The following is a 25,774-nucleotide window of genomic DNA, read 5'->3' on the forward strand; positions in this document are numbered from 1 at the left end:
GCGCGCTGGTGTATAAAACCTTTACTATTCAAAGGATTGATATCTTTACAGCTACGAGGGAAAAGTTAACCTGCTACTTATCATGGAAAAAGGGTATTTTTCAACTTGGAAGAAGTGTATTTTTAACTGTGAAACCTGGGAAAACCAGCATTTTTTTTATTTATTTATTTTTATTTATTAATTTTTTTTTTCCTTTCCCCCCCCCCCCCCCCCCCCCTCCCCTTGTCCGCATTTATTGCCCTGGAGAGGGAATGCTGACGTAGTTGGTACTAGGTGGTACCAACAGAAACTGCAGTGTTTAATGCCATCATGCAATTTTGACACTACAACTGCTACGTCACTGGCGTTTGCAGAAATGAAAAAACAGGGAAGTCAACATGAAGTGTTCCAGACAATTATGTGACGAAACCATGCGATGGACCCATCAGACACCTTTTATTGTAACCCTTACCTGCAGTTACCATTGTTAGCAAAGTGGTTATCACCAAGTGTGAACATGCGTTATTTCGCTTTCAATTCTTCCTCTAAGAGGGTTATGCAGTCTGCTAGCTTGTTATATGTATCAAGGGCCGATAATGACATGTTTTTAAATATTGATGTATTGGATTCCCAATATTTTTAAAAATGTCAGCAGTCCACTGAGCATGCTACGCAACACAACATTCTTCATTCCAGTGGCTGCTTCACAGCTGCTGCCATCTGGATCATTCCTATCAACACCAGCTTTTATGAAGTGCCAGTCGGAATTCTCCATGCAATATGTCTTATGTTCCTTTAATCCTCCTCAATCTTTGTTAGTCATTGTCATTTGCCCATCTATCCCCTTCCCTGTTTCCACGCCAGCACCATACAGCCTTCTGTTCCACCAATGCCTCCATACTCTTTTTACGTCTCTCCTTTTCTGCACCCCCCCCCCCCCCCCCCTCCCGCCCCTCATGCCTGCCTGTCCTACCTCCATCCACTCTCCCAACTGCACCTAACTGCCCTACCCTCTTTCCACCTCAGTACATTACACTCCCACAAGTAGACAAGTAGCACTTTACCGTCACCCACCTCTACACTGCTATCCCTCCCCCTCCTTGCTTCAGCGTCCTCCTTACCACCACTGCCCAGATTGCTTCTCCCGCATTTTTGCATGAGTTTGTGTGTGTGTGTATGTGTGTGTGTGTGTGTGTGTGTGTGTGTGTGTTGTCTAATTCAGAAGAAGGCCTTTTGGCCAAAAGCTTACTTGTTTAGTAGTCTTTCTACTGTGCATGTCTGCAACATGCAACATTACATGTTGTTGTTGTTGTGGTCTTCAGTCCTGAGACTGGTTTGATGCAGCTCTCCATGCTACTCTATCCTGTGCAAGCTTCTTCATCTCCCAGTACCTACTGCAACCTACATCCTTCTGAATCTGCTTAGTGTATTCATCTCGTGGTCTCCCTCTACGATTTTTCCCCTCTACGCTGCACTCCAATGCTAAATTTGTGATCCCTTAGAAAATGCCCTACCAACTGATCCCTTCTTCTAGTCAAGTTGTGCCACAAACTTCTCTTCTCCCCAATCCTATTCAATACCTCCTCGTTAGTTACGTGATCTACCCATCTAATCTTCAGCATTCTTCTGTAACACCACATTTCAAAAGCTTCTATTCTCGTCTTGTCCAAACTATTTATCGTCCATGTTTCACTTCCATACATGGCTACACTCCATACAAATACTTTCAGAAATGACTTCCTGACACTTAAATCTATACTCGATGTAAACAAATTTCTCTTCTTCAGAAACACTTTCCTTGCCATTGCCAGTCTACATTTTATATCCTCTCTACTTCGACCGTCATCAGTTATTTTGCTCCCCAAATAGCAAAACTCCTTTACTGCTTTAAGTGTCTCATTTCCTAATCTAATTCCCTCAGCATCACCCGACTTAATTCGACTACATTCCATTATCCTCGTTTTGCTTTTGTTGATGTTCACCTTATATCCTCCTTTCAAGACACTGTCCATTCCATTCAACTGCTCTTCCAAGTCCTCTGCTGTCTCTGACAGAATTACAATGTCATCGGCGAACCTCAAAGTTTTTATTTCTTCTCCATGGATTTTAATACCTACTCCAAATTTTTCTTTTGTTTCCTTTACTGCTTGCTCAATATACAGATTGAATAACATCGGGGAGAGCCTACAACCCTTTCTTACTCCCTTCCAAACCACTGCTTCCCTTTCATGTCCCTCGACTCTTATAACTGCCATCTGGTTTCTGTACAAATTGAAAAAAGCCTTTCACTTCCTGTATATTACCCCTGCCACCTTTAGAACTTGAAAGAGAGTATTCCAGTCAACATTGTCAAAAGCTTTCTCTATGTCTACAAATGCTAGAAACGTAGGTTTGCCTTTCCTTAATCTTTCTTCTAAGATAAGTCGTAAGGTCAGTATTGTCTCACGTGTTCCAGTATTTCTACGGAATCCAAACTGATCTTCCCCGAGGTCGGCTTCTACCAGTTTTTCCATTCGTCTGTAATGAATTCGTGTTAGTATTTTGCAGCTGTGGCTTATTAAACTGATTGTTCGGTAATTTTCTCATCTATCAACACCTGCTTTCTTTGGGATTGGAATTATTATATTCTTCTTGAAGTCTGAGGGTATTTCGCCTGTTTCATACATCTTGCTCACCAGATGGTAGAGTTTTGTCAGGACTGGCTCTCCCAAGGCCGTCAGTAGTTCCAATGGAATGTTGTCTACTCCGGGAGCCTTGTTTCGACTCAGGTCTTTCAGTGCTCTGTCATACTCTTCACGCAGTAACGTATCTCCCATTTCATCTTCATCTACATCCTCTTCCATTTCCATAATATTGTCCTCAAGTACATCGCCCTTGTATAGACCCTCTATATACTCCTTCCACCTTTCTGCTTTCCCTTCTTTGCTTAGAACTAGGTTTCCATCTGAGCTCTTGATGTTCATGCAAGTGGTTCTCTTATCTCCAAAGGTCTCTTTAATTTTCCTGTAGGCAGTATCTATCTTACCCCTAGTGAGATAAGCCTCTACATCCTTATATTTGTCCTCTAGCCATCCCTGCTTAGCCATTTTGCACTTCCTGTCGATCTCATTTTTGAGACGTTTGTATTCCTTTTTGCCTGCTTCATTTACTGCATTTTTATATTTTCTCCTTTCATCAATTAAATTCAATATTTCTTGTGTTACCCAAGGATTTCTACTAGCCCTCGTCTTTTTACCTACTTGATCCTCTGCTGCCTTCACTACTTCATCCCTCAAAGCTACCCATTCTTCTTCTACTGTATTTATTTCCCCCATTCCTGTCAATTGTTCCCTTATGCTCTCCCTGAAACTCTGTACAACCTGTGGTTCTTTCAGTTTATCCAGGTCCCATCTCCTTAAATTCCCACCTTTTTGCAGTTTTTTCAGTTTTAATCTACAGGTCATTACCAATAGATTGTGGTCAGAGTCCACATCTGCCCCTGGAAATGTCTTACAATTTAAAACCTGGTTCCTAAATCTCTGTCTTACCATTATATAATCTATCTGATACCTTTTAGTATCTCCAGGGTTCTTCCATGTATACAACCTTCTTTCATGATTCTTAAACCAAGTGTTACCTATGATTAAGTTACGCTCTGTGCAAAATTCTACCAGGCGGCTTCCTCTTTCATTTCTTAGCCCCAATCCATATTCACCTGCTACGTTTCCTTCTCTCCCTTTTCCTACTACCGAATTCCAGTCACCCATGACTATTAAATTTTCATCACCCTTCACTATCTGAATAATTTCTTTTATTTCATCATACATTTCTTCAATTTCTACGTCATCTGCAGAGCTAGTTGGCATATAAACTTGTACTACTGTAGTAGGTGTGGGCTTTGTATCTATCTTTGCCACAATAATGCATTCACTATGCTGTTTGTAGTAGCTTACCTGCATTCCTATTTTCCAATTCATTATTAAACCTACTCCTGCATTACCCCTATTTGATTTTGTGTTTATAACCCTGTAGTCACCTGACCAGAAGTCTTGTTCCTCCTGCCACCGAACTTCACTAATTCCCACTATATCTAACTTTAACCCATTCATTTCCCTTTTTAAATTTTCTAACCTACCTGCCCGATTAAGGGATCTGACATTCCACGCTCTGATCCGTAGGACGCCAGTTTTCTTTCTCCTGATAACGACATCCTCTTGAGTAGTCCCCGCCCGGAGATCCGAATGGGGGACTATTTTACCTCCGGAATATTTTACCCAAGAGGACGCCATCATCATTTAATCATACAGTAAAGCTGCATGCCCTCGGGAAAAATTACGGCTGTAGTTTCCCCTTGCTTTCAGCCATTCGCAGTACCAGCACAGCAAGGCTGTTTTGGTTATTGTTACAAGGCCAGATCAGTCAATCATGCAGACTGTTGCCCTTGCAACTACTGAAAAGGCTGCTGCCCCTCTTCAGGAACCACACGTTTGTCTGGCCTCTCAACAGATACCCCTCCGTTGTGGTTGCACCTACGGTACGGCTGTCTGTATGGCTGAGGCACGCAAGCCTCCCCACCAACGGCAAGGTCCATGGTTCATGGGGGGGGGGGGGGGGGGGGGGGGGGCAACGTACATTTTTTTTTTTTTTTTTAATACATATTTTGTATAATTTACATATTTTGTATAATTTTTTAATGTGATTTGAGAAGAGGTGAATTATTGGTGGGCTGTCTGTGGTTATTTAATTCTTTTTCGTATTTTCTTCTATCAATGATTAAGCGAAACAAATTATGGAAAATTTGAGATGGAATAACAACAGTATGAAAAGGATAAATTGCTACTTACCACACAGAGGAAGCATTGAATGGCAGACAGGAACACTGAAAAAAGCTCCTAGAGACAACAGTGGCCATAAGTGTGTGTGTGTGTGTGTGTGTGTGTGTGTGTGTGTGTGTGTGTGTGTGTGTTGTGCGTGTGTTTTTTTTTTTTTTGTCCACAACTGATGAAGGCTTTAATCCAACAGCTAATAATATATAGCAGTCTCTTGATAATAAACATGGCTATGATAATTCTTCTTTTTACTTTGTATTTCATTTGTTTCTATGGCCATTGTAATCTTCACTTTGTCAGGTTTTGTTGTACTATTGTTGTTAATATTAGTTGTGTGTAAATTATTTGTCAATTTGTGTGACTTTGGTTTGTCTCTTGTTATCTCTATGTGTAATTCCTGTATTTTTGTTTGTGTTTTTCTGCCAACACTGTTTGTACTAATTTTCCAATTGCAATAAAATAATTAATAGATGAGGTATGGTATGTGACTGAAGTTATTCATATGAACAGTGCATCTGTCCTACTGGAACTCAACTGAACATTGATACACAAGTATGTGAAGACATTGATGAGTGCAACGAGTTAGGACCAGATGCTTGCTTTAATGGAGAATGTGTTAACACAATTGGTTCTTATATCTGTGAATGTGAACCAGGCTACATTCTGGATAATACGGGAAGGATCTGTATTGGTGAGTTAATTTGGAAACTTTTGCTAGTGTGGTTACTTTTACTATGAAGAGTAGCATACATTGTTTGTCACCTGTATCCTCCTTAAGCCTGCCAACCTTCTGCCAGACAACAGGAAAGGTTCCTGTTGGGCACGAATGTCTCATGGCCGATGTGAGAACAACTTGCCACGACTTGCGCTTAAATCAGAATGCTGCTGTTCAGTAGGGCAGGCCTGGGGAAGTCCCTGTGAGCCATGCACACAGCACCAGTGTGACTGTCCCAGGGGTTATGCAAAGGTAAGTTTATATTCTCATTTATTTAGGGTACATTTGTTACATAGATCTGTAAGTGTGAGCAAGTCATTTATGTGTGGAATGAGTCAATATGTAATATAAATGGTAAGGAGTATAACAATAACACTGTAGTAGTAGTAGTAGTAGTAGTAGTGGTGGTGGTGGTGGTGGTGGCAGTAGTAAAAAACTTTATGAAAAGTGGCGTTTTCACCATTATTTTTCCTGTACTCCTTAGATTAAAATGCATATTGTCGCAGAAGTTTGTCGACGTAGGTGATGCAGTAAAGCTTGAGGATTATATAATGTAAGGAAACAGTTAACAGGAATGTCTATTTTGTCAATATATTACAGAATCAGTTTCAGTCATAAACAGACCATCCTCAAGTTTATTCTGACATCATAGTCAGAAGTATGACAACCCAGTAGCCCTCAGCTATCAAGCATCTTGTTAAAAACAAATTTCTCCATTAAGTTAAATATCAGGAGCAGATATAGCATACAGTAAATCTGTGGCAAACCACATGACAATATTGTCATGCCACAGATTTACTGTAAGCTATATGTGCTTCTGATTTATAATTGAATGAAAATTTTGGTTGGTAACATGATACTTTATACTGGTTTTGGGTTGTCACACATCTGATTACAATGTACAGTACAACTGAAGATGGTCTATTCATGAGTGAAACTGCTTGTGTAATAATTTGATCAATACAGCTGCATACAACTATGATTTTTCAACAGTTTGTACAAGCTGTAAATCATCGCCTCGTCGAAATAATGTGCTTTATAACAGACTTTCCCCTTAAATTCTATGTGGGTGTGGGCTTTAAATGAAAGGTTACATTTATTACTACTAAAGAATTTTTTCCTTTACACGAGGAGATATTACTGCTTGTGCCAGTGATATAATTAGGCTGTGAGTGGACCATTTTAATATCAGCATAGTTTGTTCCCTATTGTGCGAGTACCAAATGCTTCAGCTCAGAATGGAGATTATCTTTCCTTCCAGTGCAAGGCTCAGATGAAGGCCACTGTAACGGTGGCTTAAAATCAGTTTCATTCATCCAGTGTAGATATATTACAACATGGGACGGCCAGTGTAGCCGAGCGGTTCTAGGCGCTTCAGTCTGGAACTGCGCGACCGCTACAGTCGCAGGTTCGAATCCTGCCTTGGAAATGGATGTGTGTGATGTCCTTAGGTTAGTTAGGTTTAAGTAGTTCTAAGTTCTAGGGGACTGACGACATCAGATGTTAAGTCCCATAGTGCTCAGAACCATTTTTTTTTAATTACAACATGACATGGCTCTACACTCAGAATACTTTTTTGTTAAATATGGATTTTATTTCTGTAAGGTCTGCCTCCATAGCGCAGCGGTAGCGTTACCACCTACCAAGCAAGGGGGCCCGGTTTTGATTCCCGGCAGGGGACTAGGTGCTGTGTATCCTTCATCATCAGTTTCATCATCTTTTACATGCAAGTCACCAAAGTGATGTCACCTAAAAACACTTGCAATATGGCGGCCAAACCTCGAAGGGGATATCCCGGCCAAAAAATACCAAATGATCATTTCATTTATTTCATTTCTGTAAGGGGTTCATACGGTTTGAGAAAAATTAGGAAATGGAGGCATACTATAAATCTGTTCTCCAAAGATGAATCCCAGGGTACTTTTATCACTGACTTTCACCTACATTATGTGTGCTTCCTCTTTTATTCTCATTCTGTATTTGTCGTTGACATTCAGCTAGCTAATGCATATCTTCCCCATTTTATTGATGTATTGCCTACAACAAAGAGTAGTAATTTAATTCTGACAGCTGTGAACCCATGCACAGTAAGAGTTTTATCCTTTACAGTTTTCTAATTTCTTGCAACCCTTACGGGCAATTAATCATTTTTGATGGCCTTTCTCATTATATATACCAATAACCATGAAACTCATATTTTTTCATTCCTTTTTAGAAAATTCAGTTACTTGTAGTTAATGAAGAATAAGTTCTGAACTAAACAATGGAAAATCCACGGTGGAATGTAACAATATTATGAGAAGGAAAGTTGCCACTCACGATATAGCAGAGATGCTGAGTCCCAGATAGGCACAACAAAAAGACCTTCACACTTAAAGCTTTCGGCCAATGGCCTCCATCAACAATACATGCACACACAAACACACACACGCACACACACACACACACACACACACACACACACACACACACTAACACAAAAGCAACTCACACACATGACTGCAGTCTCAGGCAACTGAGACCACACTCAGTGGTGACTCAGCATCTCCGCTATATGGTGAGGTTCTGAATTGAGTCTTATGACAATTTTTATATTCCTCTGTCACAAAAAAATTTTTGACCATTGTCTATCAACCCAATCAAACTGGTGTCCCACTAAGAAAAAGTATTCCCTATGGTGTAATACTTTTTCTCCCTTAGCTATGGCCCCTCTATAGCAATAGGTAAGCCTTTCAGGCATTGGGTTTCCTTCGTCTTTTCCTGCCACACTGTCATTTTTTTCTCTCTTGCTGTTTTTGTGGGATAGTCAATGTCATCCTCTCTTGCCTGCTCTATTTGTGGATCTCTATTTTGTTTTTGTACCATTATTTCTCATTGATCTCAGAAATGTTAGTTGCCCTGCGCTTCTGTGTGGATCATCATCTTAACACCAGTCCTTCCTAAGTTCAGCTAGCTTCTTGGTCTCTGTTTGCCTCTGATTCTACACATCTTCCAGTCTGATTACATGTCCAACAGGTCTTGTTCTTTGAAGTCTATATAGTTTCTTCTCATACTAGGGGACCTCAAAAAGTAAGTTAAAAGATTATTATGGCAGGCCAAGTAACTTCTGTTGAATGCTGTACTTCGAAGTGACACACATATATGACACTATTTTTCAGAAACATCAAGTCTCTGTAAACAGCGTTCAGAATGTTCTACTAATAAGACAGTTCCTAAATGATAGAAATCCAGTCCTCAGTCATGAGGCCATTGAGAAACAGCTCATAATCCTCATCATTGAAAAATCTGTGATTATTATGAATCATTTTCTCAGTTGTCTTGACATTGTTGTCTTTGGTCAATGTTGATTGCTTGCCTTCCCAGCAATGTCTGTGTGGCTTTGGTCAAATTGTTGGCACCAATTTACTATGGCTAGATGTGGCATTGCATAATTTTATGGTGAATCTGTGTGCAGTTTAGTTGTTTCGCCCACAAGAGTCATACTATCGGGTGTACTTCAAAGTTGGAGTGTGTTACTAGTAGCCATGCCGTTTGACTCACACACTGTGATGCACCTGTCATCTGTAGCACAGCAGGGCCGTGTCTCCAAGAAACACAGTACGTGCACTCTCTTCTTACACTGCTCCACTCTTGCTGCACAATGGCCTTAGTGTGAGACGACATGTGTAACTTACTTTTTGAAGTCCCCTTACATTTCCCTTAAATTCTGGTATAGGTCTTCCTTTGATGTTCGCTACCATCTTTAGCCTCCTCTTTTTGAGCCTAGGATCTTCCTACGGATTTTGCTGTCTTCTTTTTCTAATTTTTCTCAACTATATCTTGACAATGTTTTCACCTCAGATGCAAGTAACATATCAGTCTTTACTACTACACTATGGTGTCCGATATTTTTGTGTGTTGAATTTTTTTTTATTACAATATTTTCTGTTTCTACAAAAGATTCTCCTCATCATTTTTTAATTTATGTTTATGTAGTTCTTATTCAAATTTCTTCCTGTGATTTAATCTGTAAGGTACTTAATTTTTTTCACTTTCTGCTCAGTGCCTTCTAGTGTTTCCCTATCTCCAGTGGTAAATCTTTCTCTTCAGAACATTTTGCTTTTGATTTGTTTCTTTGCAACTACTTCCATTTCATTTATTATTTGCTAAGTCATCCACAAAAACTAGATAATTCATTTGTGTTCTGCTGTCCTTAGTCCACATATGCATCTGTGATACCCTTGTTTCATTATTTTTACTGTGCACTGTCTGATTACTTCATCCAGGGTGACATTAAACAAAATTGGCGACAGTCTGTCTCCCTGTTTAACTCCTGTCTTGATACCAAATACTTCTGACAGCATTCCCTTGAATCTCACCCATATCTTAGTGTCCATCAGTGCCTCAGTTGTTAGTTCTCTTATAGTGTTTTTGTATATCACTTGAGTTCAGAGCTTTATTGAAGTTTGTGGAAGCTACTACCATCATCTTGTCTTTTAAGAAAATATATTGTATCAACTGTTTCAGAATAAGAATCTTTTCTATGCCTGTAGAACAGGCATAGTTGTTCACATCCCTCTTACAAGTATTTTTATGTACTGGTGCTATAATTACATTCTTTCATCCTTTTGGGTAATTTCTTTGTCATGAGATTGAGTTAGTAAATTTTTGTCATGTGGACCAGGACCATTTTGACTCCCCACTTTATTTTCAAAGTTAACACTTTGGAAATCAGCTGTTTGGATGAATATCAGCCCTAGGAAACTGAAGCTGTTATTTTAAGTTTTACTGGCACATATTTAATTGATGTATAATCAGGAGTAATTCATACTAAAAAAGACTAAACTTGAAGATTTATTTTTCATGTGTGCTTTACTTCTTTATTAGATTACGAATTTTAAAATAATGATGACAGAAAGTATAATTATCCTCCCAAAAAAGTGTGATGAGATTTATTGAGCAATTTCTTCCTCTTGAGCTTCCAGAATTTCTTGTTCACTCAACAAACATGGCTACATTTGTAGCTGAGTTACAGCAAAATGTGAAACGTAATAAGTACATGAATGGAATTATGCCATTATGATCATATTGGCTCAAACATCTGTGACAGCAGCTGCTATGTCTGCTACTGTTTCTTTTGAAATAATTCTAGAAATTGACAACAGAAGGCAGGACCAGTCAAGGGACAGCTAGTGAGATGTCCATACATTGTTCTAATATGCAGTGAGTCGAATTTTCAAGCAATAGATGGCTTGTGCATCAAGAAAATTGCGGCCTGACCTATACTCGAGCATGATCTTTTTAGCACAGGTTGGACTACAAAATGTTAATGTCCTATCATGCCCAGCTGCCTTGTTTATCTTCTGGTAACTTACGGTTTGTGCCTTCTCATCTCTAGTTGGTATGCACGATTTTCTTGCTTGGCCTGAGTCCAGATCCTCCAGTTCCTGGGTGGTGTGTGAGGCAATAGATTGTGGAAATAGAAAAACTAACAGATTCACGAGTCGTGACATAGTCAGAATAAGAGATTCCATCGATCCAGGAAATATTTATTTTATTACAAACCCAGTCATGGACCACAAATGTTTATCAATCACATTATTAATTTTGGCCAATGATGACCATCTTCAGACCTAAAAATAAAATACAGAGGTAGCTTGACATACAAATGTTTTCAAACTACCCAAATAGAGACTATAAAATCATTTTTTTTTTAAATATGACAACATTCCTATACTTGAGTAGATGCACTATGCTACACATATTGTGCCATTACATATATGGATGGTATAGTCGTAATAATTAGCCATACAAGCTTTGTCATAAAGTTACTATTTTGAGCACCATGAGTGTGTTTATGACATACATGTTGACACTTTGAGGAAACAAGTTATACTGCAATGCAATGATGAACGATGTTTCCAGAATGAGATTTTCACATAACTTCAATAGAAATATTCTTTTTAATTAATTATACAAAATCTTTCCTGTGGATTTAGTGCAAATAGATGACAAAGCACATATGCTTTGTGCTCACATATTATATAATAAAATGTGGCAAGGAAGGAAGTTTTATGAAATGTAAACTACGTTACAAAAATTACACACCACGGCCACACAATCCACTTGCTAAACAGGAGCACATCCTGCTCACAATTACATACAATAAAATGAGCAAATCTTGTCAGACATAAACAGTGCTGTTTGTCTCACATCATCTATTCGTGAGCCACTGTTCAATAAAATATTGCGAGGAAGGAGGCTATATTAAAAATATTAAATTACCTATGTAACAAAGAGTAAACAGCATAGTGCAAACATTCACTAAACAAAAGGTCTGTGACTCACTAATAAATCAGAATGGAATCTTTTTCTTTCTCAATAATCATACTGTGCTCACAGAAATTACTCACCAAACAGTCACACAAAAAGCAGTTCAAAATTACATGCTACAAAATAAAAAATAAAAATAAAAAAAAACAATTGTCATTGGACATAATCATCAAGGTTGTCACACATACTATCCTTTGTAACTCTATAATGTAAATCTCTTCGTGTGGAACCAGAATAACACTTAATCATTGTTACTTCTGATACTGTGTCTGTACAAGTTAAAGATTATCTATTCATATAGACTGAATGGAATGCTGTACAACATTGTATATTTCGTAGCAGTGGCATTTTCTTCTGCAGCTAGCATCATGAGACATATATACTCATAGAGTAGACTTTTACAGTGACTCTTGCTGGTTGCAATTATTTTGACTCCATTTATATAGCAGCTCGTGGGAAAAAATATATCTAAAAAACAAAGATGATGTGACTTACCAAACGAAAGCGCTGGCACGTCGATAGACACACAAACAAACACAAACATACACACAAAATTCTAGCTTTCGCAACCAACGGTTGCCTCGTCAGGAAAGAGGGAAGGAGAGGGAAAGACGAAAGGATTTGGGTTTTAAGGGAGAGGGTAAGGAGTCATTCCAATCCCGGGAGCGGAAAGACTTACCTTAGGGGGAAAAAGGACTGGTATACACTCGCACACACACACACATATCCATCCACACATATACAGACACAAGCAGACATATTCGTATCTGATCGTGCTATTCAAGCATCTGGCACATCTTCATGAGTCATTTACCTCTATGCACATTTCTTCAGTCAATTTATAAGAATAAATTTTACTTTTTCTTGCTTCCTTGCCCCCCAAAAGTGAACAGTTTATATGCTAGATATTTTCCTTGTTTGAATCCTATTGTTTGTTAGGATGATAAGATTTGATTAGTGAAAACTAATAATTACACAAATATTTAACTTTATTTATCATTACGTACAAGAAAAATAATTCAATAAACCAAGAAATCAAGTCTGTTTTAAATTTCAATACAGTAATATCAGCCATTGTATCAGTTTTCTTATAAGAAAATTCAACCCCGTGATAGCTTTATAATATTCTAGAATCCAGATCCATGGGAGGCATGTGCTTCAACATGTCATTGACATCTTTCTTTTTATCTTTTGATAGTAATGGTTTAACATTGTTCTATTTTTTGTTTAATTAACTATCCATTCATCTCTTTCATTCATTAGCTTCAGAAGTTGTGCCCTTTTATCATGTCCCACCTCAGTGAAATTTCAAGTTACCTTGTCTAGAATGGATTTAAAAGCATTAGCAAGGACATTTCTGGATTTGCCAGACAGTGTTTCTGTCCACAAAGCGTAATATATATTGCTTTACTACTTGAATAATGAACTGTTAAATTATATAAATTTTATAATTTCTTTTCTAAAAAAGTGTACTAATTTCTGCTCTTTTACATGAGATTACTTTCTGCAGGTCAAGGCAAAACATCGGAACCGACTTTGTTTCCTGTGTTCATCTCTGAGTTTTCTCACAGCTTCTTTTTCTTTTTTAAAATATATTCACAGGAATTTTTTCCCAATTTTCAGTGAGTCTGTTGTGTGTATTTGACAGTATATGTTCTTCACATAGTTTGCACAGATTTTCTCTCACAAATCCTAAATTGAATTCATGTCAAAAATATGCCTATACATATTATACTTGACTGGTATTCTAACTTCTGAACACTTGTCTTGATGAAGAGATAAACTTGAGTCATGGTGTTTTGTTTCTGTTTGAACAGAGCAATAGTGAGACCTGACAATTGGAAAAGAATTTATATATTGCTTCACATATTCTTTTTCAACCTCACAAAGCTTCCTGGAACTATTCTGATTCAAACCTGTGTTGCCACTTGATGGTTTATTACTAACAGGATCCTTATTTTTATGAACATGGTGTCACTAGGAAATATTTCTTGCATACCTTGATACACTACACAAGTAGTAAACCAGAACAGTAATGACTTTCATGATTCGTGAATAGTAGAAACAAGGTTGAGTTTCCAAAGTGGAGATTCTGAAATCACTCACTAGAGTGCGTCCGTATGACAAGGTTCCAACTGAGCACTTGGAATTCTGTCATTTCTAACTGAAATTTGTCTGTAGAGACACACAGTTCCACCTGTCAAATAGAAACTTATTGTTCCAACGAATCAAACAAAGTGATATTAGTTAGAACTTCTTTGGTACAATTTGGACAGCCCACCAGAAGGCGTGGACATGGATGGGAACCTAACCTCAGTGTTCAAAATTGATTTAGTGCTTGTAGAACTTAATGCTACATAGTAAATCTGGATTCCACTATCATCAGTGCATAAGACATACCCATATATTTTTTTCTGTTTATTGGGACTGAAGTGTGTTGTCTTCAATCTCATTTTGTACTTTCAGCATAGTTCGATTACTATTTTCCGATTTTGGGTTGTCCTAGTTTGTTAGTTCTCTCTTCAAATATACCGTTATAATCTCCTATGAGTCCCTTCACTAATCTTAAGACTGTGTCTACCTCTCTCAGGTCTTTTGTGTTCTTACTGTTTGTTCCCTTCTTGAAAAGTCAGCATCAGTATCTTTTATTATCTAGTCCTCATCTCAATTATGACCTATTTCATTTTATCAGTCTTGGTCATTCCCTGTTGGTTTATTAATCCCATTTTGTAAATACTATTAACCTTTATATTTGTCAAAGCTTCAACTAATCCCTTACACACTTTTTGGTCCATCTTCCAGATTGCAAATATCTGCTTGCGTCAGCTTTAGTTGGGGAACTATACTCCTGGAGTAATGCATCTTATGTGATCTACTCCGTGAAACTAAGTTTGTTGGGGTGACTTGTATTGTTGAGTTATACAACTGAAATTGTTAGACTCAGGAGTTGTCGTATAGCTGCCACTAACATAATTAATGGAAGGCATTATTTTTTATTTTTGACACAATCATTGTTTTCTGATACTGTCATCATTGGTTTTGGCCCACAGAGGCCATTTTCAGTGTGGCATTTGATAAAGAAGTGTTTCTGCATTGTCAGCACTTGTTCATGGAGTGCTGCCCATAGTGTCTGAAGATGGCCTTCGAAGGCCGAAACTGGCTGTGACTGTATCATAAAAAAGTGAGTTTGTCAGAAATAAAAAATAATACCTTACAATATCTCCAAAAACAGAATGTCGTTTTTTCCATGATTACTGGGCACATTTGGTAAATAATTTAAGGAGTAAACATAATAACTCCATAAATATTTTAGGTTCTTAGTCACCAGTAGGCAAATTATCAAGATTGAGAATGTTACTACCGTTTGGACGACTCCTTCTTCAGAGCTACAGAGTACTCATTCACACTTGTACAGCCATGTTGTGCAACACTGTAGTTCAGTGATTGCAAATATCATGAGAAATGATGGCAGGAACATTATGTGGAACTGAGATGAATAGATTTGAAAATAAAGAGAGGTAATTTCCTATTTAAATAATGTTTAATGTGATCCAGCAGTTCATTAGGTAGGTGGATAACATGCTGCAGTCAGCGCAGCTGTAACTGGTGATACATGGTGCTGGAAACTCCTGTGTAACCAAGCTGGTTGGGATGATATCATGTGCATAACAATTGTAAATATAATTTTAAATGATGACAGGAACAGTGCATGGAAGGTAGTGTGTATACATTTGGTAGCTATTCCCAATGTGGAGTACAAATGCTGTCTGGTGGATAGCAATATTTCTACCAGTCTCTCTCTGCCATTTACAAACCAAATTGTTCTTCTACCATCAAAGCTGTTGACTGGATATCAACTGTTCTAGGCAGGGTCATTTATGAACAGAGTGGCTTGCAAGCTTCAGTGATACAGATAGCCATTCTGTAGGTGCAACCACAATGGACAGGTATTAGTGGAGAGACCAAACTAATCTATCATTCCTGAAGAGGGCCAGCAAACTTTCCAGTAGCTGCAGGAACAAAATTAGCCAACATGGCTTGGCTCTCATGATCTGCAAGTGACTGAAAGCATGTGGAAGCCACACTCTTTATTTTTCCCAACAGAATGCAGCTCTACTGTATAGCTTAATGATAGTTGCATCCTCTAGAGTAAAATTTTCCACAGGTAAAATAGTCCTCAATCTGAAACTCCGGCCGGGACTGCTCAGGAGGAAGTCATCATGTGGAAACCAAACTGTCATTCTAAATATGTCAGAGCATGGAATGTTACATCTCTCAATCAGGTAAGAGGCTAGAGAATTTAAAAAGGGAAATGGGTAGGTTGAAGTTAGATGTAGTGGGAATTAGTGAAGTGCAGTAACAGGACTGACAGGAATTCTGTTCATGTGAATATAGGGTTCTAAGTACAAAATCAATCAAAGTGGGGAAGGAGTAGGTCTAATAATGGAAAATAAAATAGGTATGTGGGTATGCTACTATGAACAGTATGGTGAACACATTGTCATAGCCAAGATAGACACAAAGCCACCTCCCGCCCAGTAGTGCGAGTTTATATGCCAACTATATAGCTACACAGATAATGAAGAGATTGAAAGAATGTATGATGGAAATGGAAATGAAGTCCCATGCTTCTTGACAGAGCATAGGGGAATGATGCGGGACACCCACACCGCCGTACTAGGGAAGGTCCTAATGGAGGTTGTTTGCCGTTGCCTTCCTCCGACTGTAACGGGGATGAATGATATGATGAAAACGACACAGTAACAACCAGTCACCTCGGGGCAGGTGAAAATCCCTGACTCTGCTGAGAATCAAACCCAGGACCCCATGCTCGGGAAGCAAGAACACTACCTTGAGACCACAAGTGGCAGACAATGTATGAGATAAAATAAATTATTCAGATAATTTAATTGGGATGGGGGACTGGAATTTGATAATAGGAAAAGGGAGAGAAGGAAAATTAGAACATGATAGGGGGGAGGGAGGAATGAAAGAGGAAGCTGCCTGGTAGAATTGTGTACAGAAAATAGATTTTAAATTGTAAATATTTTCAGGGGGAGATGTGGACTCTGACCATTATTTATTGCTTATGAACTACAGATTAAAACTGTAAAATTGCAGACAGATACTATATTAAGAAGATAGTGAATGGATAAGTTGAAAGAAGCAGAGGATGTTGAGAGTCTCAAAGGGATCATTAGGCAGCATTTGACTGAAATGGTGGTAAGGAGTACAATAGGAGATGAATGGTCTGGCAGTTTCCAGTGATTAAAGGTGGCAGTGTGGTACTGGTGTGCAAGACTCACACTTCCCCTTGGGTATTGAACTTACTTGGAATTGCTTTGCCAATCTTCTTTTCATGATAGCCAGCTGCAATGCCCTGCACAACTTCTTCTCCGAAGATAAGATGCTACTTTGGAGGAATTTTTTATACTTTTAAAATAACTCCATCCACTCAAGAATGTATTGCGAATACATAGAAAGAAGGATCCTTTATTGTATGATTATATGATAGCAGGACAAACACTGGTAGCAGTTACTTCTGTAAAATATCTGGGAGTGTGCGTACGGAACGATTTGAAGTGGAATGATCATATAAAATTAATTGTTGGTAAGGCGGGTACCAGGTTGAGATTCATTGGGAGAGTGCTTAGAAAATGTAGTCCATCAACAAAGGAGGTGGCTTACAAAACACTCGTTCGACCTATACTTGAGTATTGCTCATCAGTGTGGGATCCGTACCAGGTCGGGTTGACGGAGGAGATAGAGAAGATCCAAAGAAGAGCGGCGCGTTTTGTCACCGGGTTATTTGGTAACCGTGATAGCGTTACGGAGATGTTTAATAAACTCAAGTGGCAGACTCTGCAAGAGAGGCGCTCTGCATCGCGGTGTAGATTGCTCGCCAGGTTTCGAGAGGGTGCGTTTCTGGATGAGGTATCGAATATATTGCTTCCCCCTACTTATACCTCCCGAGGAGATCACGAATGTAAAATTAGAGAGATTAGAGCGCGCACGGAGGCTTTCAGACAGTCGTTCTTCCCGCGAACCATACGCGACTGGAACGGGAAAGGGAGGTAATGACAGTGGCACGTAAAGTGCCCTCCGCCACACACCGTTGGGTGGCTTGCGGAGTATCAATGTAGATGTAGATGTAGAAGAATACTTTGAACTCAATCTCACTGTATTTTCATCACACATAACTGTTTTCATACAACTAAAACATTTTTCGTAAGCTCAACACCTTCCAGTCCGTCAGGAACTATCACATTCATTTTTCCATAAATACAGTCTACAAATCTCTCCAAGTTTAAGAAGACAACTGTCCGGACCTTACGAAAGTAAGAGATTAAATGAATAAGTAATTGTCTCTACTCTTGTTTCAACAACATTCAAATGTTTACACATGGAGTACAGTGCATTTATTCCTTGAGCTGGACGCGTAACTTCTTAGGCAGGCTCAGCGACTACCTGCCTATGCCGATCATCCGTCCGATACACGTCCGTCCTGCACACACATAATTGTGGTGCAGTAGACACAGTTCTGCTTTACCACACTCATCTCTAAAACAACGCGTGCTCTCTAGAATTTACCCCGAAATTCTCAAGGCACTACATATCCCTTACGTTAGCTCGAACACAATATTTTACACATGTTTGTTATGTACATAAATATTGTATTCATATAATATTACTTCACATTTCCATCAATTTATCTAACTTTTTTTTCCCCATCGGGTACTTCATATATAACTCTCTTTCCTTTTCCATGTTAATACCATTATAATCATGGATCTTTTGATCAATGTAAACTTTGTAAGGACAAGAATCTCTCAGTTCCCTTTCCAGTTGTAAACTCCAAGTGTGCATTACCCAAGCATGTGCTGTTATTTGCTCTTACTTCTTGTACTACTTTTTCTAAGTATGGATTTATTCAATACCTTTTACAATCTGGAAGAACTCTGGGTAAATAAAGGTGTTCTTTTCAACACATGTAACTTCACACAAACATAACAATCCGAGTGGAAACGAGAATTCAAACTTACCAGAATAATCTCTACAAAATTTGTGACTTTTGTCACAATACTGCCCTTTTCCTTTAGGCACAGTACCTATACCTCACATATGGCTTAATACTATGAAAGCACTTCCTCCCTCCATTTTGGTAGGTACGCCCCTTTAAACACATTCCTAATATACTATGGTACAGGTCAATCCCCTTCTTGGTGTCCCTGCCTGCACAGTGTAGGTCAGCCTTTCTTGGGTCTGCCTACCTGCTCTTTTCCATCCAATCAATGCTGGGTGCACCCTCCTTCTCCTTCCTGAGTAGGTTTCATAGTCCATTGCCCTAGTATACATCTTTATGTACCCTAGAATTTGAGTAACTCTTAGAGAAATTAACATCCTACTTCACTCTTTACACTCGCTTCTCAATACTTTCTTTAAACCTTTAGAGTCCTCTACTCTTCCAGTCCTATGTTCCTCATCAGAAAAGTAGTTACACTGACACCAATTCTGTCCAGTTAAGTATACGATGTAGCATAAAGAACCACAATATGTTCCTCGTTCTCTCATGTACACACACTAGTGTAATACCGTCATCATAACCATAAATACTCTTAGCTGTTACCTATATAAATATATCCCTGTACATACCTTCATGTGATGTGGAACCGTCACCTCACATAGCCAGGTGCGCATACCTATCACTGTGTGCACACTTTTCTCCCTCCAACAAATGACGGTTCCCTCATTATCTTAAACTGTTCTCTTCCTGTTTGTGTCTTTGTGTTCCATTGTGTGTATGTGTATGGGTAGTCATGTAGCCTGATTCTTTGGCCAGCTTATGGAAAATAAGTTGAAGATTTTAGAAAACCGAGGAAATCGAGAAGGACTTCAGCGATAGAAGTGCATGAATATGGACGGAGGGAAAGATAGACTGGTACTCAAAAGAGAAGTAAGAAAGGAAAAAGTAGAAATGGTTGCTAAGATTGAAGAAGAGAAAGAAGATAGCCCCAAAGGCAGGAAACCCTTCCCACCCCCCTTCCCCAGAATCCCCACTTCGCCAGTACTTGAGTGAGAAGCAGGAGTAGGTATGATGTTAAACGTCCCCTGGAGAACGGACATTCACACCTTCACCTTTGAAGTCCCCAAAGAAAGATCTTAGCAACTCCTATGGAACGGCAATAGTGAAGGATTAGGTAGTCACACTTGTCTGCAAGGGTCATTTGAAAGGTGTGGTGTGTGTGTAGTGTTAGTCATGTTTGTACCTACACTACCCACCCCTTTCAAAATTTATATAAACCCTCCCCATTCATATCACATTTCACAAAGCATATAAATTATTCCATAATAAGTAGAAAACTATGTATCATATCATCGAAAGTAGAAATTATGTATCATATCGTCATAAGCAGAAACTATGTATCATATCATCATAAGTAGAAATTACGTATCATATCATCACAAATATCTCATTATTCCTCTTACCCCGTAACATATCATTCACATCATTTTTCACAAAGGATATAAAATATTTTGTAGTAAGTAAAAAAACTATGTATGATGTTGTTGTTGTTGTGGTCTTCAGTCCTGAGACTGGTTTGATGCAGCTCTCCATGCTACTCTATCCTATGCAAGCTCCTTCATCTCCCAGTACTTACTGCAACCTACATCCTTCTGAATCTGCTTAGTGTATTCATCTCTTGGTCTCCCTCTATAATTTTTACCCTCCACGCTGCCCTCCAATGCTAAATTTATGATCCCTTGATGCCTCAGAACATGTCCTACCAACCAGTCCCTTCTTCTTGTCAAGTTGTGCCACAAACTCCTCTTCTCCCCAATTCTATTCAATGTATCATATCATTGCAAATATAGAAATATTCATATTTATCGTATCCTCCAATAGTTTAGGCCTGAATCAGACCTAACTATACATTGGTTGGCTAGGCAAAAATATGACCTAACAATCCGTGGAGACTGCGTCGGCTGCTGTCAGCACTACAGACATACCCCAGGACCAGTCACGAAGACCAGCAATGGCACTCCTGGAATAACCGAGAAGGATGTTCCAGCGGGTATAATTTTTTTTTTTTTTTCCTGTTGCTGTTCATGAATACCTCTGCACACAGGTTCGCAAGGAAAACTGGTGAAGAGATGACGTTCAAAGACTACTTTTGGCAAAAGTAAAACCTAACTATGATCGGATTCGAGATCCTTCATTACTGGAGCAGAGCAGGCTGTCAACTCACCTTTACATCAAGACTATAGCGGAGCATGCTGTCATTTCACATATTATGATATATTACCCACTGCTTTAGTCTTGACTCGATGTAACAACACAATTCATCACAGTGAATATACAACGGGGAATCACAGCACCCATGAAACAAGTAAGACTGTGTATATTGGCGAGATCACTTACTACTAACTTCCACATGAAGCAGTATGACCTCGATATCAACCCTGCTCATCTGCGACGTCTAGCTGAGTATCCCCAAGTACTACAATATATGACAGCATAAGAGGAAGAAAACAAAATACTGGGTAATATAAGATTAGAAGAGAATTCGATGTAGGAAAAAGAATATGGCAGTAACACCGAACCAAACTCGGGATCTGACGGTCGTCACTCCGTCCCTTAACACAGAATGTTAACGTCCCTGGGGAAAATACCACTTTATATCCTTAACATTATATTTCCCTTTTTCTTCTCCAGTTGCAGGGTCCACAAAAAATATGGTTTTTGGGTGGATCACCGATTGTACTCGGTAAGGCCCCACATACTTTTGAAAAAATCTATGCATTTCTTTCTTCAGGGCAGAGCTCTGAAGATGTTGTTTTACTAAGACTAGGTCATTGACCTTATATTGAGGTTCTGTAGCCTTCTCGTTGTGCTTGCTTAGTCGTTGTTGTTTTCTCTTAACTAAGTTCTTAGCAACTACCATTTGAGTCAGTTGGTAATCAGTAGTAGGTTGTTCTGGCCAAGTAAAACATTTAATAAATGGTTCACCTGCAAAGGGTTTACCTAATACTTCCAAGGGTGTTAATCCAGTTGATAAATGTGGTAACTCATTTAAAATAATCTCAAAATCTTTAATTTTTGTCGCCCATGATGTATGGTTTTCAAGGCAGTAAGTTCGGCATAATTTCCCAGTCTCCTTCATAACTCTTTCACACAGGTTAGAAGATGGATTATAATTGGATATTAATATTTGATTAATCCCTCCCCATGCTAAAAATCCTTTAAACTCGTTACTGGTAAACTGTGGTCATCCATTGTCAGGAAGAAATTATCTCGGTTTGCCTACTTCGAAAAAGTATTGTTTTAGACAATGTATTACAGTCTGTGTGTTTGCTTTTTTAATGGGGTAGAATTTAACGTACTTCGACCAAAACTCTATGAGGACAAAAATGTAGGCCACTTCTCCTCTTCCTTTTGGAATTGGTCCACAGAAATCTGCAGCTGTCAGATCGTGCAACACTTTAGCAATAATTGGATGCATTTTATATTTAATGTGAGAGTTATCCTCTTTTACTCTCTGACAAATCTCACAAGTCTTAATGACTGATGATACTTTATGTCCTAGCTTTTTAAAGTAATAGAACTTATTCGTATGTGTAATGCATTTCTTTATACCGAAATGTCCATACCCCGTGTGACCATACCATACTAACTCGTCTTCTACTAAACTCGTTATACATAAACGCAAATGGTGCGTTGTTTTACTGTCTCTCCAGAACAGATTGTGTCCTACAATCTGCCACCTTCCCTCTTGATTAGTCGGTAGCGATTTCCTAACACAAAGATGTCCGTAAAATAAGGGCAAAGATGTCTGTAAAATAAGGTTCATGTTGGATGTTCTCTGTCATTTTCTGAACCATCTCTTGCACCTTGTTGCGTGGGTATTCTAATGTCAGAAAATTAATCACAAAGATTAATTTGAATCTAACAGGTCCTTCCGAACACTTTAGTTCTTTCATTCCTACTGATAGCCGAGACAAAGTGTTGAGTATAATGTTCTCCGAACCCTTTACATACTGGATCTTAATGTCGTAGTCTTGAAGAAACAACATTCACCGCATCAATCTGCTATGTAGTAATCGGCTATTTATTAGAAGTGACAGAGCTTGGTGAGCTGTGTAGACATATATTTCGGACCCCTATATAAGTGTTTGGAATTTTTGTATACGCCATACTATGGCTAATAATTCCTTTTCTGTTGCCATATAATTTAATTCATGTTTGTTGAGACTCCAGCTAGCAAAAGATATTGTCCTATGGTCTATACTGTCTAATCCCCATTCACCTTGGAAAAGCTCTGCAGCTATACCATAGTCTGATGCATCGGTCAAAATCTTAAATGGTTCACCCATCATCAGATGGTGCAGTATCGGTGATTCTGATAGCACCCTCTTTACATTTTCAAAAGCATCATGCGCCTCTTGGTCCCTACTCCATGGTAATAAATCCTAAAGTCGAGGGTCGTTCAACTCTTGATTTTGCACATATTGTCTGTAATACCCTGCCATTCCAAGAAATCTCTTCAAATGTCTTATGTTTCTAGATGGTGGAACTTCTTAAGAGCCTTTATACATTCTGGGTCAGGCTTAATTCCTTGCACACCTACGATAAGTCCCAAAAATTGTAGTTCTTGCCTCGCAAAGTGTGACTTAGACACTTTTACTGTATACTTTTTTCTTTAAATTTTTTCAGGGTTTTCCTCAAGGTTAGGCAATGCTCTTTCCACATGGGTGAGATTATCAGTATCGTCTACATATATATAATTAACTCCTTTAATAACTCTCTCCCTATCGCTTCGTCCAGCGCATGTATAAACACTGATACCGAGATATTTAGCCCAAATGGTAACACATTAAAAGATGTGATTTTTCCATCAAAACGGAATGCTGTACATTTCCTTGACTCTGTGTGTAACCGGATCTGCCAGTACCCAGCAGTCAGGTCCATCGAGCTAAAGTACTGTGCTTTCTCAAATTTGGATAATAACTCATTGATGTTAACGGGTCTACCCCTTTCAGTTTCTATATGTTTAATCAGGGTGCACGCGTCCAGTATGAGCCGCACACCACCAGTAGCTTTTTTCACTACTACCAAGGGATTATTTATAACGCTTGTACTGCATTCTATTATTTTATTATGTACCATTTTATTTATGTCCTCCTTAACTGCTTATTTTAAGGGGGATAGGATGTCAGATGGGCCAAGTTGGAGCAGGAGAGGCACCACAGGACATTTTAATTTCCACTGTCTATACTTTTACAAATAAATTCATAAAACTTTGTCAGCATGACCAGGAAGGAATCATAATTCACACTCATAGCAATGGAAGTTCGAAAACATAACGAAGTAATTTTTTTTTTACATGTGAAATTTCATCATTTTTTTCATTTATTAATGGCAGCATTTGTTGCTGTAGGTACACTTTTCTTCATAAGTAAGAGAGATGGTTCGATGAATTTTGCACAGCATACAAACCATACTTAAAGGTGTATGAAACTCTAGAATTTTCCAAATCTATTAAAAACTATGGTAAAAATTGAGCTAATTAATTACAAAATTTGTGTTTTTTTCTAAACATGAAGTTTAAAGTACAACAGATCACTCGTTTTTTCATATATCAAATAAATTCTAGAGTTTCATACACCTGTAAGTATGGTATGTATGCTGTGCAAAATTCATCGAATAATCTCTCTAACATATGAAGAAAAGTGTACCTATAGTAACAAATGCAGCCATTAGTAAGTGAAAAAATGATGAAATTTCACACGTAAAAAAAATATATATATTTTGTTATGTTTTCGAACTTCCACTGCAATGAGTGTGAATTCTGAAACCTTCCTGGTGATGCTGACAAAGTTTTGTGAGTTTATTTGTAAAAGTATAGACAGTGGAAATTAAAATGTCCTGAGATGCCTCTCCTGCTCCAAGTCATCTGACGTCCTACCCCCCTTAAACTCACTGGTATTGGGTATGGTTTACAGAAGAATGGTGTATCATCTTTGATCTAAAATTTACATACGTTGTCACTAATACTACCTGGACTATCCAAAAATACCATTTCATATTCTAATAGAATTTCAGTTAACTCTGTTTTCTGGTTGTTGGTTAATACTGGAGACTCATTTACTTTATTTTGTATGTCAGATCATTGTGATACATGACGTACGTTTTCTTTCTCTGGTGACAATTGCACTGTCACGGTTAATTGTAAACTCTGGTGTTCAGTTGTTTTTTTATCAACATAACTGTCTGCTAGAAACTTAACACAATATATATCTTCCCCGAGTCCAAAATAAAGGCAGCTCTCTTCAAAATTCAGTATAATGTTAAACTCTGACAGCCGATCTAAGCCAAATAAAACCTCTCTATTAATATTTTCTACTACCAGCCGTGTTTGCCAGAACATGATCTCACTGATGTTACAATTTACTTGGGTTTCGTATTTGACAACTGTACTTTTAGTTCCAGTTATATCGATTATATATACTCCTGTTACTGATAATACAGGTAAGTTATTGCTAGTTCTTAATGTATTAAAGAATCCACTAGAAATAAGTGATACTTCACTTCCAGAATCAATAAATATGTCCACTTCGGAATCCTCTATTTTTCCAACTATAATTGGTTGTGGACTAACTGTAGCTACGTAGTGTTCTTCTAGTAGCAACCATTCTTTTGTTGATATTTTATGCTTAAAGGAAACATACTTATTATGAGGTAGGCCTCTTAATGTATCTCTACGACCTGGGCCCCGGCCCTGGGTCCAGATCATCTTACGTTTTCCTCACTATTTCTAATCACCAGCTGGTTACCAAACCTAGGTATGACGTTTCCATTTTGAGCCGTATCATTGCCAGGTACAAATTCTTGTGTAGTTACGGGGCCTATATTCGAAGGTGGATGTGCTTTTTGATAATTTTCATTACTCCGATTCAGATT

The 25,774-nt window shown here is 38.4% G+C and overlaps 1 protein-coding gene across 1 annotated transcript in view; it reads left to right on the top strand.

Annotated features, from left to right (window-relative positions):
- The window catches only part of LOC126412131 (fibrillin-2-like), a 675,186-nt gene that overhangs the window by 382,166 nt on the left and 267,246 nt on the right, over positions 1 to 25,774 (top strand). The window contains exons 18-19 of the mRNA XM_050081574.1: positions 5,298 to 5,478; positions 5,585 to 5,754. Of these exons, the coding sequence (XP_049937531.1) occupies positions 5,298 to 5,478; positions 5,585 to 5,754 (351 nt within the window). The remainder of the gene's footprint in view (positions 1 to 5,297; positions 5,479 to 5,584; positions 5,755 to 25,774) is intronic.

The sequence above is a fragment of the Schistocerca serialis genome, chromosome 7, assembly GCF_023864345.2.
Source record: "Schistocerca serialis cubense isolate TAMUIC-IGC-003099 chromosome 7, iqSchSeri2.2, whole genome shotgun sequence".
NCBI classification, from domain to species: Eukaryota; Metazoa; Arthropoda; class Insecta; order Orthoptera; family Acrididae; genus Schistocerca; species Schistocerca serialis.